General features: G+C 43.8%; 1 protein-coding gene across 5 annotated transcripts in view; it reads right to left on the minus strand.

The window, feature by feature from the left end:
- The window catches only part of RUBCN (rubicon autophagy regulator), a 51,027-nt gene that overhangs the window by 3,317 nt on the left and 34,371 nt on the right, over window positions 1-13,339 (minus strand). For all 5 annotated transcript variants that reach the window (XM_081571618.1, XM_081571616.1, XM_081571617.1 and 2 more), the window contains 7 exons: window positions 6,831-6,891; window positions 5,813-5,945; window positions 4,791-4,936; window positions 4,148-4,212; window positions 2,867-3,105; window positions 2,213-2,274; window positions 1,610-1,763 (listed from right to left, as the gene is read on the minus strand). In XM_081571618.1, the coding sequence (XP_081427744.1) occupies window positions 1,610-1,763; window positions 2,213-2,274; window positions 2,867-3,105; window positions 4,148-4,212; window positions 4,791-4,936; window positions 5,813-5,945; window positions 6,831-6,891 (860 nt within the window). The remainder of the gene's footprint in view (window positions 1-1,609; window positions 1,764-2,212; window positions 2,275-2,866; window positions 3,106-4,147; window positions 4,213-4,790; window positions 4,937-5,812; window positions 5,946-6,830; window positions 6,892-13,339) is intronic.

Below are 13,339 nucleotides of genomic sequence, written 5' to 3' on the forward strand. Positions count from 1 at the left end.
AGGTTGGGAAGGTCCCCTGGAGGAAGGCATGGCAACCCACTCCAGTATTCTTGCTGGGAAAATCCCATGGGGTCTCAAAGAGTTGGATACGACTGGAGCAACTGAGCTCACACGCGCGAGGGGCTCTAAGGTGTTTTCCAACCTTCAGGAAAGAGACTGGGGCTGGACTTAGCATGACAGCCAAACTGGGCCCAGGCTGGGCAGTGTCAGACAAAGTTTTAAGATGGAGACAAGAAAGGCACGAGTTTGAGAAACTCCAGCCACGAGAGTGGTTCTCAAAGGAGAGATGACAAAAAGGAAGGAATGGGGCCACAAAGGGCTTCCTAAAGTAAAAATTCCAGTGTGGGTAATGGTTTTATTTTGAAGTGGGAACCACAACCAATTAAGATAAAATGTAAAGGCAAAGACAGTTTTCCAAAATAATACCCAGCCTTGGGCCAGGTTACAGTGAAGTCTTTTCAATTCCCCCTGCTACACAGGAGCTCTGCATGTGTCCCATTTTAAGCTCTAATTCTGGCACTGTTACAGGAACATAGCCTGGACATATTCTAAGATGGGGAATTCTAAAAATGGAATTTCTGGTATGTTGGATAGATCAGGAACAATAATAACTTGCATCTACAGTGGTCATGTATGCAGGAACAATAATAACTTGCATCTACAGTGGTCATGTATGGACGTGAGAGTTGGATGGTGAAGAAAGCTGAGCGCCAAAGAATTGATGCTTTTGAACTGTGGTGTTGGAGAAGACTCTTGAGAGTCCCTTGGACTGCAAGGAGATCCAACCAGTCCATCCTAAAGGAGATCAGTCCTGGGTGTTCATTGGAAGGACTATGTTGAAGCTGAAATTCCAATACTTTGGCCACCTTATGCGAAGAGCTGACTCATTGGAAAAGACCCTAATGCTGGGAAGGATTGGGGGCAGGAGGAGAAGGGGACGACAGAGGATGAGATGGTTGGATGGCATCACCGACTCGATGGACATGGGTTTGAGTAAACTCCGAGAGTTGGTGATGGACAGGGAGGCCTGGTGTGCTGCGATTCATGGGGTCGCAAAGAGTCGGACACGACTGAGTGACTGAACTGAACAGAATATTTAAGTTTACACAGTGGTGGTGGTGGTTTAGTCATTAAGTTGTGTCCGATTCTTACCACCCCATGGACTGTAGCCTATCAGGCTCCTCTGCCCATGGCATTCTCCAGGCAAGAATACTGGAGTGAATTGCCATTCCTTTCTTCAGGGGATCTTCGCGTGGTATTTCCTGTGGTCACAGTGACTGACAATGCTAAGCCAAGACCCTGTCCTTCTCCGAGTCTAATCCAGGGTCCTCCTCCCACATCATGGCAACTCTTAGTGAAGACCCACTTAGTCCTGCTCGTTTCCCAGGAGAAATGCCAACACCACATCCTCTTCTAATTCTAGATTCCTTAGATCTGGATGATTTAGCTGCTCATCAACCCAGGGGAGAGCAAGCCTGTGCAGTTTCTCGCATACTGTTAACAGGCCAACTCAACTTCCTGGAATTCAACAGCATGAACCCTGGACCCACGCTCCTCTTCACATCCCTAAGCAAGGGCCCTGCAGCGTGCTAGAACAAGAGTTTCTTACCACACATCGCTCTACATGGGCAGCCCCCGCCCTGGTGAGCTCAGCAAGCCGGGGCCCCAGCTCCCCCTTCCTGGTGGCAGTCAGGTCATTCAGCGAGTACAGGTGGAGATCCTCCGTCAGGTGGCCTGGAACGGTGTCAAAGGCATCCAGAAGCCTGCAGGAAATGAGGGGAAGTGGGCAGAAGCAGAGAATGAATGCTTTGTGTGGCCCATCAGAGAAGAAGGATTTCTACCCAAGAAGCAGGTTAAGGATGAGAAGGGTCCTAGAGATAATGAGGGTGGGTAACACCCACCCCACCCAGGCTACCCCAACCCTCCCCACAACCAGGCATCTGGAGGGTGAAATGACTTCTACACCCTTCTGCAGAGTGACTCGGGTCAGCTTGCCAAGAGTGGTGGGCTGACCCTGGATGGAATAGCCAGAGTTCCCCTTCCAGAGAGAAGGATACAGAGTTACTGCTGTAGGCTTCTTGTTTACCATTTCTAGAATTTTCTGAATGATCCCCCTACTCTCCCGCTTCACATAACAAGGGCCAACTGCTGGGACATGTTTCTTCCAGAGACAATGACTCAGCCAGAGGTCTTGACCTCCATCAAGACTTACTCTTTGGCCAGTCGGCAGGTCTTGAACATGTTCTTCATGTGATAGAGCTGGATCCGCAGCAGCTGAAGAGAAGGGGGTTGTGGGGGTAGGGGTGGGGGGTCAGAGCGTGTATGAAGGAGAGGGAAACAACCATTAGAAAGAAAGTGCCTTTAAACCCTGCAGGTCTAGAAGGCTTGCATGCAGTAACCAGAGCCAGGCCTTTCTCTATACCTTTAACTCAACAATACACTTCAAAATGACCCCCAGTCAGGGAAGGCCCTCTGCTAGGTCTGCCCAAATCACATACAGAGCTGGGAGCCGCTGAAAAATCCAGAATCCAAACTTCTGGCCTGATACCCTTTTCTCTGTTCACTTAATATTTTCAGTGAAGGGAGAAATCCTACTTTTGCCATCAAGTGCCGTTTATGGGGTCACACAGAGTCAGCCACGACTGAAGTGACTTAGCAGCAGCAGCAGCTATCTATAACTCTAGAGCTGCCTTGCCAGGTTTGAGACTAACTAGACACTTTGGAAATGGCAAGAGAAAATGCATAGAGAGAGCAAGAATGATGAGATGGTTACAGCTCTGCATGGCAACAGAGAAGATTGTGGTGATCTTGTGAAACCTCTAAGAACAGAGGGTAATCTATGTCGTGACCTTTCCGAGGGTCTTACCCGGACACGATTGAGCAGCTTGACCTTCCTATAGAGGACACTGTTGATGTCCTGCACATTGAAGAGAGGGTCATTCCAGATCTTAATGAGCAGGTCCTTGGAGAAATTGCTGACGTAATACTTGCTGAAATCCCACTTGCGCAGAACGCGGCTGGGGATAACCATTTGGGCATTCTCGTGGCAGCATTGACAGAAGTACTTGCCTAAGTACTCACAGTACCGCAGCCGCTTAATGTAATCTGAAAAAAACAGAAGGTCAACAGGTCAGAGGCAGCTTTCCCAACTGTAAGCTGGTGAGGTGGCCTTGCTGTTCCTTTTGAATTAGAAGGAGGGCTGGTCAGTGGACTCCAACCACCTCTGTCTGAGTTCCCAAAGCTAGCAGAAACCCATACAGTGAGGCCTGTGGTTTCTGTGTCCCAGACTGGAAGCCACTGAGGAAACAAACGCTGCCAAGTTGGGAAGATCTAGTCTCCAAGAACCTGGCTGAGAGTATAATAAGTCCTCTACATACAAACGAGTATCATTCTGAGAGCAGGTTCATAAGTCCAGCTTGTTCATAAGCTCAACAAAGTTAGCCAAGGTATCCAACTAACACAATCAGCTATATACTGCTGCTTTTACGTTTGCTTCTGGACATCCTGGGCTTAAAGTAAAGACACTGTACTACTGTACTCTATACAGTTGTTGTTGTTTAGTGGTTCAGTCACATCCAACTCTTTGTGCCCATTCGCTTAGCCCACCAGGCTCCTCTGTCCATGGGATTTCCCAGGCAAGAATACTGGAGTGAGTTGCCATTCCCTTCTCCAGGGGATCTTCCCAACCCAAGGATTGAGTCCATGTCTATCACACTGGCAGTCGGATTCTTTACTGCTGAGGCACCAGGGAAACTCACTCTATATAGTACTGAACAGTAAAGCACACAAAAGCACAGCCACTTGTAGAGGATGCACGTGTGTGACAATGTGCACCGGACACATGAACTTCGTGCTTGGACATGTGAACATGTGTTCACACCTTTGAAAGTTTACAACTCGAGGGTTTCTATGTAGGAGACTTATTGTACACAATCTTCTCTGGTAATGGGCTTCTAGAAATCATTTTCCTCTGAATACCAGTGTTCTTGCCTGGTACTACCCCTTCCCTCTTCCAGGCCCCTTCTTTTCCTTTCCCCAGTTCTGTGCTGTTACCTCCTCTTACTGCCTCTCTGACCAGCTCCCTTGCCCATGTGTGTGAGAGGGTGAAGTCCTTGGAGGCAGCATGAGGGTCAGAGAAGACACTCACCAGGATCAGTCCGGATGCCGCAACCTGCACAGCGGTAATTCTGCTTGGCCACGGCGATTTTCCTTCTGAAGGAAGGGGAAGGAAAGGGGTTGGCAGATACCAGCTGTATGAGGGCTCTGAGATGTACAGGGTGAGGACACAGACACAGGGCCCCCAGAAGCTGGGAAGGGAATGGAATTCACCTATTTTTTTTTTTAAGAGTTGGACAAAACAAGCCTATTGGGAGAGCCAATTCAAAGCAAGGATGGCAAGGTTAGAATTTAGGCCTAGGCAGTGACTCTCCCCAATAATGAACCACACTTTCTGTACAAATGTAAGAGATGACAAATAAGAGGAGAGAAAAGGAAAGAAAAGCATCCATCCATCTTAAGAGGAGGGGGGAAAAAAAGCTCATAAAACTACTGGGAGGAAGGCAACAGGTTGGGAGACCAGTGATAAACGACCTCTTTTCCAGGTAGCTCTGGGAAAGAATGGGAAGTCTAAGAGTAAAACTTGCAGACAAGAAGCATAATCCTCTCCCTTGGCCTTTTAGAACTGTGTGGGAGGTACAGCTGCAGGTAGAGAGAAGAGGGTAAGGAGACAGTTCTGACAATCCACAGAGAAAGTATCTGTTTTTCAAAGGGCACAGCCCCTGACTACTCACGTTGGGGCTGGATGAACATTAAAAATTATCTGTGGCCGGGGTGGTGCCCACTCCAGGTTGCCGCGAACGCGGATACGCAGTTTGTAGATGTCAGCATGTTGCCCATCATCTGGGGAGATGGGCAGTGAGTCAGGGATGGGCAGGAGCTGCAGGAGAAAAGCACAGGGTGATCTTCCATGGACAGTCTGGGGAATACATACACTTGATCCTTCTGGCCACGACAGAATTAATGAAAGACTTTTCAGAAACACCTAAGCAAGGGCTTCATGGAACCTTGGCCTCAAAATAAATAAGAGACCAGGCTATTAGAAGTGAGGGCCTTGGGTTTCAAGAATCAAAAGGAATAGAAACAGGATACCAGTTGGTGGCACCTCTCACTAATGCTGTCCCTGAACCCACCCTGGGCCTCTTGGTATGCCAGGGTGCTTCATGCCTTATTCAACTGTAGAGCAAAGAAGAATCTTTTCTCAGTTCTTTCAGACACTCTTCCAGTGTCTCAAGGTGGTCACACCTCAGGTGTGCTGCCCCCAGGTCTAGGGAGCAGTCACGTGGGGTACCGACAGTGAAGGAGCTGCCACCTACATGCACAGGCATGTAGGCAGGCATGCACATGAGTTAAGTCACTTCGGTCGTGTCTTGACTCTTTAAGACCTTATGGACTGCAGTCCGCCAGGCTCCTCTGTCCATGGGATTCTCCAGGTGAGAATACTGGAGTGGGTTGCCATGCCCTCCTCCAGGGGATCTTCCTGACCCAGGGATTGAACCTGTGTCTCTTATGTCTTCTGTATTGGCAGGCGGGTTCTTTACCACTAGTGCCACCCTGGGAAGCCCAAGATAAGCATGCACACATGCCTTCATTTATTCATTCCACACATTTGCAGTGAAGGGCTTCTATGAGTCAGGAAGGAAACACATACATTCATGCTAAACAGTGGATGTATGACAAAGGAGAACAATATCAGGAAGGATCACAGCCTCCTGGGGCTGGGCAGTGGGTAGAGAAGCAGAGCTGAAGAACCTACCTTCTGCGGGGCATCATGCTCTGGAACGAGCCATTCCAGCTCCGAGGCGGCGGGAAGCTGCATCCCTTCAAACTGCTTCAGGAGCCCCATGGCCACTGCCTCAGCAGACGTGGAGTGCAAGAAGCAGTGGGAGCTGAAGTGGAGAGAGTCAAAGAAGACTAAGCAGAGAAGACAGGAGGACAGGAGCTCTCCCTTTAGGACCTGACACCTTACACAGTGATTTCTGGGCTGAGAGAACACTCACAGCCACCCCAGGCCACAAAGCTTTCTTTCTCATCATTTTCAGACTTGTGTGTACAGTGGAAAACACAATGATCCACACAGAGTTCTAAGACTTAGGCTCAGGTACCATTTACTAGCATTTATGACAATGCTGGTTAAGAATTCTGTGTCAAACTCTTTCTCTAAACTTTTCCTTTTTGGAGGCCACATCACATGGCATGTGGGATCTTAGTTTCCCAACCAGGGATCGAACCCATGCCCCCTGCATTGGAAGCGTGGAATCTTAACCACTGGACCATCAGGGAAGCCCTAAACTCCAATTTCTTTAACTGCAAAATGGGAATGACACCACCTGTTTACAAAGTTGAGAGAGTCACACTGCTTTGTGGACTCTAAAGACTATTGTTGCTCCCATGTGAGCTTCTATCTATCTCCTTTAGCTGAGTCTACTATGGGGAACCTGTTTAATTTGATTTCATGATCACTGTTCTCTCTTTCGAGACCTCATCTTCTCGGGTCTCTGATATAATCAGGGGTCTCTGATATAATCAGACTTATCAGAGAAGAAATAATCCACACTGAAAGCTTTGCTTCCACCAGAGCCCACCCTGTTTGAACCCATAGTCTTCTGCTCTCTTTCCCTGGCTCAACACCACCATGCAGGCTGGTCACATTAACCTTGCCTCTTTGTGGATTCAGATGGCGCCACCCCATTCATATGCCAAGAACTGGGTTTGTTTCTCCACATATCCCAAAGTTCCATTTAAAAACAAAACAGCAAAAAAAAACTACTTACAAGGACTGAGAGGAAATGAAGGATTTGCTGTTGGAGGGCGTGCTCCTTCTGATGTCAGCATCTAAATGGAAACAACAGTTAAGGGGGACAGGAAATGGAAAGGGAGGAGGTAAGGATAATAATGGACACCAACCAGTCCAAGCTACTGCCAGCTAAGCACTCAGGGTGGCAGCGAAGTGCCACATTCTATGCAGGATAAGGAGCAGAGTCCAGGTGAAGCTCTACATACTATTTATAGTTTGGCTCTGTTCAGGTCACACCAGGCTGAATTAATGACATTACACACAGCATTGAGAAGGTCAAAGTGGCTACAAATCCAGGTGGAAACACAAATTCAGATTTGGTGCAAAGCAGTGGAGGAAAAAATAAAGCATCCTAAGGCAAGCAGGGACATACTCTGTACTAAGCAGCGACAAATTACTCCAATTTCTCTCTCATCGTCTAAACCTCAAGCCCTCTTAAATGATAAACTCTCAGAAGCAAGAACTCTATCAAGCTCTTTTTAGATTTCAGAATTAGTACCCAGCACAGAATTTAGATCATAGAGGTTACTCATTAAATGCACATGGAATTGAAACCTTGCTTCTAACATCTGATTGCTATTGGTATCACCCCTGAATGTGAGAAGTCTTCCATGTCCTTAACAAAGTTTCATGGAAAGACTCCCTTCCTCTCTGGTGGCACAGGTAAGAAAAGAACTTCCCTATGGCTCGGCAACTCCCTGGAGATGCCTGGTAAACAACACATTTTCATGGAGCTAATCAACATGATCTTTACTATAGAACTTGCAAACACAGTCATGGCAAACTATGGCAGACTTTCCAAAGCCTATTTACAATAAAGAATTTTGAAGAGGGTTTCTAATAATGATATGATTGAATCTCTAAAGATCTCATCTACCCAAATAATTTTAATAGAGAGAAGGAAATACAGCATTCATGTTCAAGAAAGGCAGACAGAGCCTGTTCAAGTCATGGAAATAGGACTGTTCTGGTAAGTCTCATCCCTCACTTCCTTTGATGCCTCATGAAAAGACCTTTCCTAATTAAACCTACACAATGACCAATCTACTGCATTTAAACCCCTAAATAGAGCACCAGGCTTAAATGACATCACTCTGCACTTGGCCATGGGTTGCTCAATTGTTCTTCATGTTTCCTCTGTACACATATATATTTGTATGGATCACTAGATTATAATATCTCCTTGTGAGGAAATGAGATCATGTCTAATTCTTCTGTTTAGCCCCCAAATACTTAAATACAGTGCTATGTATACAAGCATACACTCAAATAATATTCCTGGCCTTGAGGGCCAGGCTTCAAAGCTATAAGTACAAGAGAGGAAAACTGAAACCTCTCAGTTTTCATATGCTCTTTAAGCATAGAAAAACTTAAGACAGCAAAAAAACTCTTTGACTAGTAAATAATAAATCCTATTTTATTTAACAAATAAGTTCATGTATATCATATACTCTGAATTTGCACCACCCAAATGCAGTTCCCAAGATACTGCTAGTCTGTATTCCATTCTAAATGGTGCTGTATTTCATTCTAAGTAAAGCCCAAGAATACCGGAGTGGGTAGCCTATCCCTTTTCCAGCAGATCTTCCCAACCCAGGAATTGAACCAGGGTCTCCTACATTGCAGGCAGATTCTTTACCAACTGAGCCATCAAGGAAGCCCTCTAAATAGTGCTATTGGAGGAAAAAAAAATTCTAGGTAGTAGCAGACCTCGATAGACCACTGGGTTTGCAACGTTGATCTGAGTAACACTAAACTGCCTTGGATTGTACATAAGTCTTGCCTTGTCCTTAAAACCCTCAAAGAGCTTTGTACATGATAGGTTTCCAAAAAATATTTCCTAAATAATTGGCTCACAGCAAAAAGCAAATTTCAGCCTATTTAGGATAGAAAAGGAAAAAGAAGAGAAAATCTTAGATATCCTTGAGTAAAGAGCTAACAGTTATTACTGAGGGCCAGGCTACTAAAGAAAACATGGCATGCCAGAGAGGAGAGGTGGTGGACAATTCATGGTTGCTGGAAACCACTGTCTTCATAAAAGCTATTTAGCAGTGCTTCATCCTCACATTCTTTGAGAGAAAAAAAAGTCTTCCTTCTTTGGAAACTAAAGTGAAGTCATACTCTATCCTGTTTCTTCATTTTTACTAGAGATACAGTAACATCCTAGCTAATCATGAATATTTCCAAGAGTGCAGAAGGTTACACAAGTTTGGAAGTGAGGATCTTACCCCAAGAGTGGAGAGAGAGAGGCAGTGCCTGATACCAAAGGGACATCACACCTGTCACTGGTCAGTGCCATGAAGGCCTGCTGCATCCTGCTCACTCTCCAGTCAATTCAAGCAGATGATTAGCTTAGTGTGGTTGGAACACTAGCTGAAGATCTGGGTAAAAGTAGATCAGGGTCTACGATAATTAAGGAGTAAAGAGAGAGAAGAAAGCTATTCAACTGAATGAGTTAAACGTACCCCAAATGAGAGCACTTTAGAAAGAAGTCTGAGAAGCTCTCCTTCCAAAGGGAAGTTAACATAACTATGAAACGTTTTATAAATTATTTAATGAGAATTGATCAATTCTTTAATGATTTCAAGTGTTTCTGATGCTTTAGCTAGGATAAAGCTGTTATTATGGACTGGGTAAGTTCAACAATATAAAAACAAACATGACATGTTATAAGAAGAATTTTTGTATGTGCAGACACTAGTATTGGAATGATCAGGGAAGAACTGGTTAAAACCCTGTACCCTAGCAAAATCTGCACATTTTTAAATAAAACAAGCAAGGAACAAGAAAAGAGTCAACTTCAGAATTTACTGGCCAATCTGATGCTGGTTTTCAACCTGTTTTCCTTTCAGCAGATAAGGGGATACCCAACATTCAGAAATCCAACTCTGATGAATTTTCTGCAACTGCTGATTCAAGAGGAAACACTTTAAAATGGAGAACCACAATTACTCTTGTCTTAGAAGGAGAAAAAAATTATTAAAAGAGGGAGGGTGGGGAGGAGCAACCGATTACCTTGAACTGGATATAGTTTTAAAACTTGCCAAAAATATAGTTCATGAACTTTCTTCGTTATATATTGTGCCAATTATCAATTTGTTGTCTTTCGGCTCCAAACCTGTCCTTCTTTTTGTCTGCTCTGTGATAATGGAGTTGGACTTGAAAACACTAATCTTTCGCCAGCCGGCACGCTGTTAGGCTTTGCCAGCAGAGGGCGCTGGAGAAACACGGGAGGAGGAAGGGGGTTCTCTCGCTGCTTCTGGTGTGCTCCCCCCGAGCAGGCTCCTACAGGGCAAGTGACTCCCCCAGGGTCAGCGTGGCTTCAGAAGGCTGTGCAGCAGAGCGCCACTGGCGGTACTTTTCATAAATGGCTTCCCTTGCACTTCCTGGGAAAGCTTCAGAGCAGGTGCCGCAGGCCTGGTACCTCCCATGAACCACTTCCCCTTCCCCCAACACCCCTTGAGTGCTGAGGCACAACACTCCCTGGGGACAGCCTCCCCCAGTACCCCAGAGAATTGTTTCCTGGTGAGCCCTGTTGGCACGGCAGCTTTCATGAACAACATCACTTGACACTCCGAGGGCAGCTCTGCAGCTTCAGAGAACTTCTCCACCATCCAGTGAGCAAGGAGGCCTGGACCTCAGTCTTGGGGGTATGGCCCTCTTCTACGTTTGTTCCCTCCTCATGGGCTCTACTTCGGCCCTAGAGATGGTGACTACTGCTTATATCTGCTCTTTCTGTACTCTTTAGAGTTCTCTTTACTCCTTATGAGCCAGTCTCCCATTACTTCAATCCTCCACTAGAGTTAATGATTCTTTATATTAAATCGTCCCTATTCAAATTGTCATGTGGTGTCTGTCTCCTGAATGACCCTGACAAGGTACATCTATGCAGAAGACTGAAATTCTAGAAAAAGGAAGATTAAAGAAGAACTGATGAAGTTGCAGTGGAAAAGGAAGAAGGAAGGAAAAAACAGAACAACAAAACCCCAAAAACCAAAGAAATTGAGAAAATTGCCTGGGATTAGGAGCCTGTGAAAGATATTGTATCAATTTGGCAGATACTATCAGAAGAAACAGATGAAGTGAAAGAAGCCAGACACAAAAGATCACATACTGGATGACTGCATTCATACAAAATGTCCAGAAAAGGCAACTCTACAGAGATAGATTAGTGGTGGGCTGGGGCTTGGGATGGGAATGTAAATGAACTATAAATGGTAAATTAACTATAAATGGGCATGAGAGGGATCTTAGTGAGGATGATGGAAATGTTCTACAACTAGAATAGGTGGTGGTTGACAACTTGCTACATTTACTAAAACTTAGTGAGTTGTACCGGAGAAGGCAATGGCAACCCACTGAGTGGATTCTGGTATGTAATTATTCCTTAGTAAGATTGTTTTTTAAAAATGGAATAGAGGTTAATGAATACAAAGCTTTCTATGAATAAGATTTCTATGATTACAAGTTCATATTCACTTTACTGCAAGGAAGAAGTAACTTTCAAATCTATTTCCTTCATAAACACTTCTGGCTCCATAAGGTCTACTGGCTGAAATAGGATCTAAGAAAGTGATCATATTAATCAAAGTATTATAATTATGCAGAGCATTTATCATAAATGATGTCTACAGAATGATGCTTAAGTAACCTTCATTTGATAGAATCCAAAGAGACCCTTCAATAGCATATATTACCCAAGGTGATCAAAAAGAAAAGCATCTATAAACCTCTAGACATGATCAGAAAGACTGCTAATGAGAACTACACTGACACTTTTTAGAAAGACTTTTGTACCAGTGATAAATTGCTTAAAGATCAGAAACAAATAAGAAAGGACAGAAAGCAATAAGGAAACCTAGAGGAGAGAAAAACGAACTGCAAATTATGCTTTCATAATCAGGAATCTGTGTGTAGAAACTTAAATCACTACTTTGGAGACACTTGCTTTCCCACCAAGCCCTCAAAATGTATAGGACGGTAGGTCACAAGAAAAAGTAGTAGTTTAGTTGAAAAATATTTCATATTCTTGGTTTATAAAAAATAATTTACAGTACCCAAAATGGGGGAAGAAAGGATGCAAGGAAGACCAAATAAAAGTATGCTTTATGGTTAAAGCAGATTGAATATGCTCTAACTAAGAAGTAGCTGACAGTTAGTAAATGCACATGCAAAGGACTGTGGTTGTAAACATTATCAGAAACCACTTTTTTTGTTTGATTTTTGGTTCTTTTTGCCACCCGGCATGTGGGGTCCTAGTTCCCCAACCATCCCCAACCAAGGATTGAAACCATGTGAAATCTTAACCACTGGACCGCCAGGGAAGTCCCAAAACCAGTTTAAAAGTGAGTTAGGGGAATTCCCTGACCGTGGAGTAGTTAGGACTCAGAATTTTCACTGCCGGGGCTTGAGTGCCATCCCTGTCAGGTAACTAAGATTCCACAAGCCACAGGGCGTGGCCAAAAAAAAAAAGTGACTTAGGATTGTTACTTCTCAAGTAAGACTATGTTAGAATAAATTATAACAGTTTAGAAGTAAAAGGTATCGAATTACTTTTATTTCTCTAAATCTTAATCTTATACATACAATTATTTCAAACTCAAGTGGTTGACAATATTAAACTGCTAATTAAAATTTTAAATTAATAAATTAATTACAATTAATTAAATTAATAAAAGCCTGAATTCTGTTGTTTGTGTGTTTTAAAGCCACTTTAAACAGACAATTACTACTTGTTTTCTGTTAACCCCATCTACAGAAAGTCTACTTGTTTGGATCATAAAGCAGTTACTAAGACCAAACATTTGCAGCAATAAGTCCTAATTGTAAACAAAGTAGCATAAGAAGAAGCTTTCTGAAACTTGTAAACAAAGTAGAAGAGGTAGCTTTCTGAAAGTTGGCTCTGCAAATTCAAAACTCTAAAGAGATTCTTGAGCTTCTTCTATACCATTCTATCTGACTTTTGCTGTCTAAATGTGTGTCAGTAACTTAGCTATAGGTTTCAACTATAATTTCTTCACCTGACCACTTCTTTCTACATTGTCCATTACCTCCATCAGCCACAATGACCATTAATCTAAAAGAATCTCTACAGAGAAGGATCAACATGGACATTTTCAGTGAGGAGGATTGTTAGAGTCATATGAGGAAGAAGAAAAGGAGTATCTGAAAAAATGGTACAAATGAACTTATTTATAAAACAGAAACAGTCAGAGATGTAGAAAACAAACTTATGGTTACTGGGAGGAAAGGGGTAGAGGGATTACTTGTGAGGTTGAGACTGACATACATACAGTACTATATATAAAACAGATAACTTATAAGGCCCTATTGTGCAGCACAGGGAACTCAGTATTCTGTAATAACCTATATGGGAAAACAATCTAAAAAAGAGTGGCTATATGTATATGTATAGCTGATTCACTCTGCTGTATAGCAGAAACTAACACAATGCTTTTAAATCAACTATATTCCAATAAAAATTTT

Source organism: Giraffa tippelskirchi, chromosome 2 (genome assembly GCF_054371585.1).
Source record: "Giraffa tippelskirchi isolate mGirTip1 chromosome 2, T2T-mGirTip1v1.2.pri, whole genome shotgun sequence".
Lineage (NCBI taxonomy): Eukaryota > Metazoa > Chordata > Mammalia > Artiodactyla > Giraffidae > Giraffa > Giraffa tippelskirchi.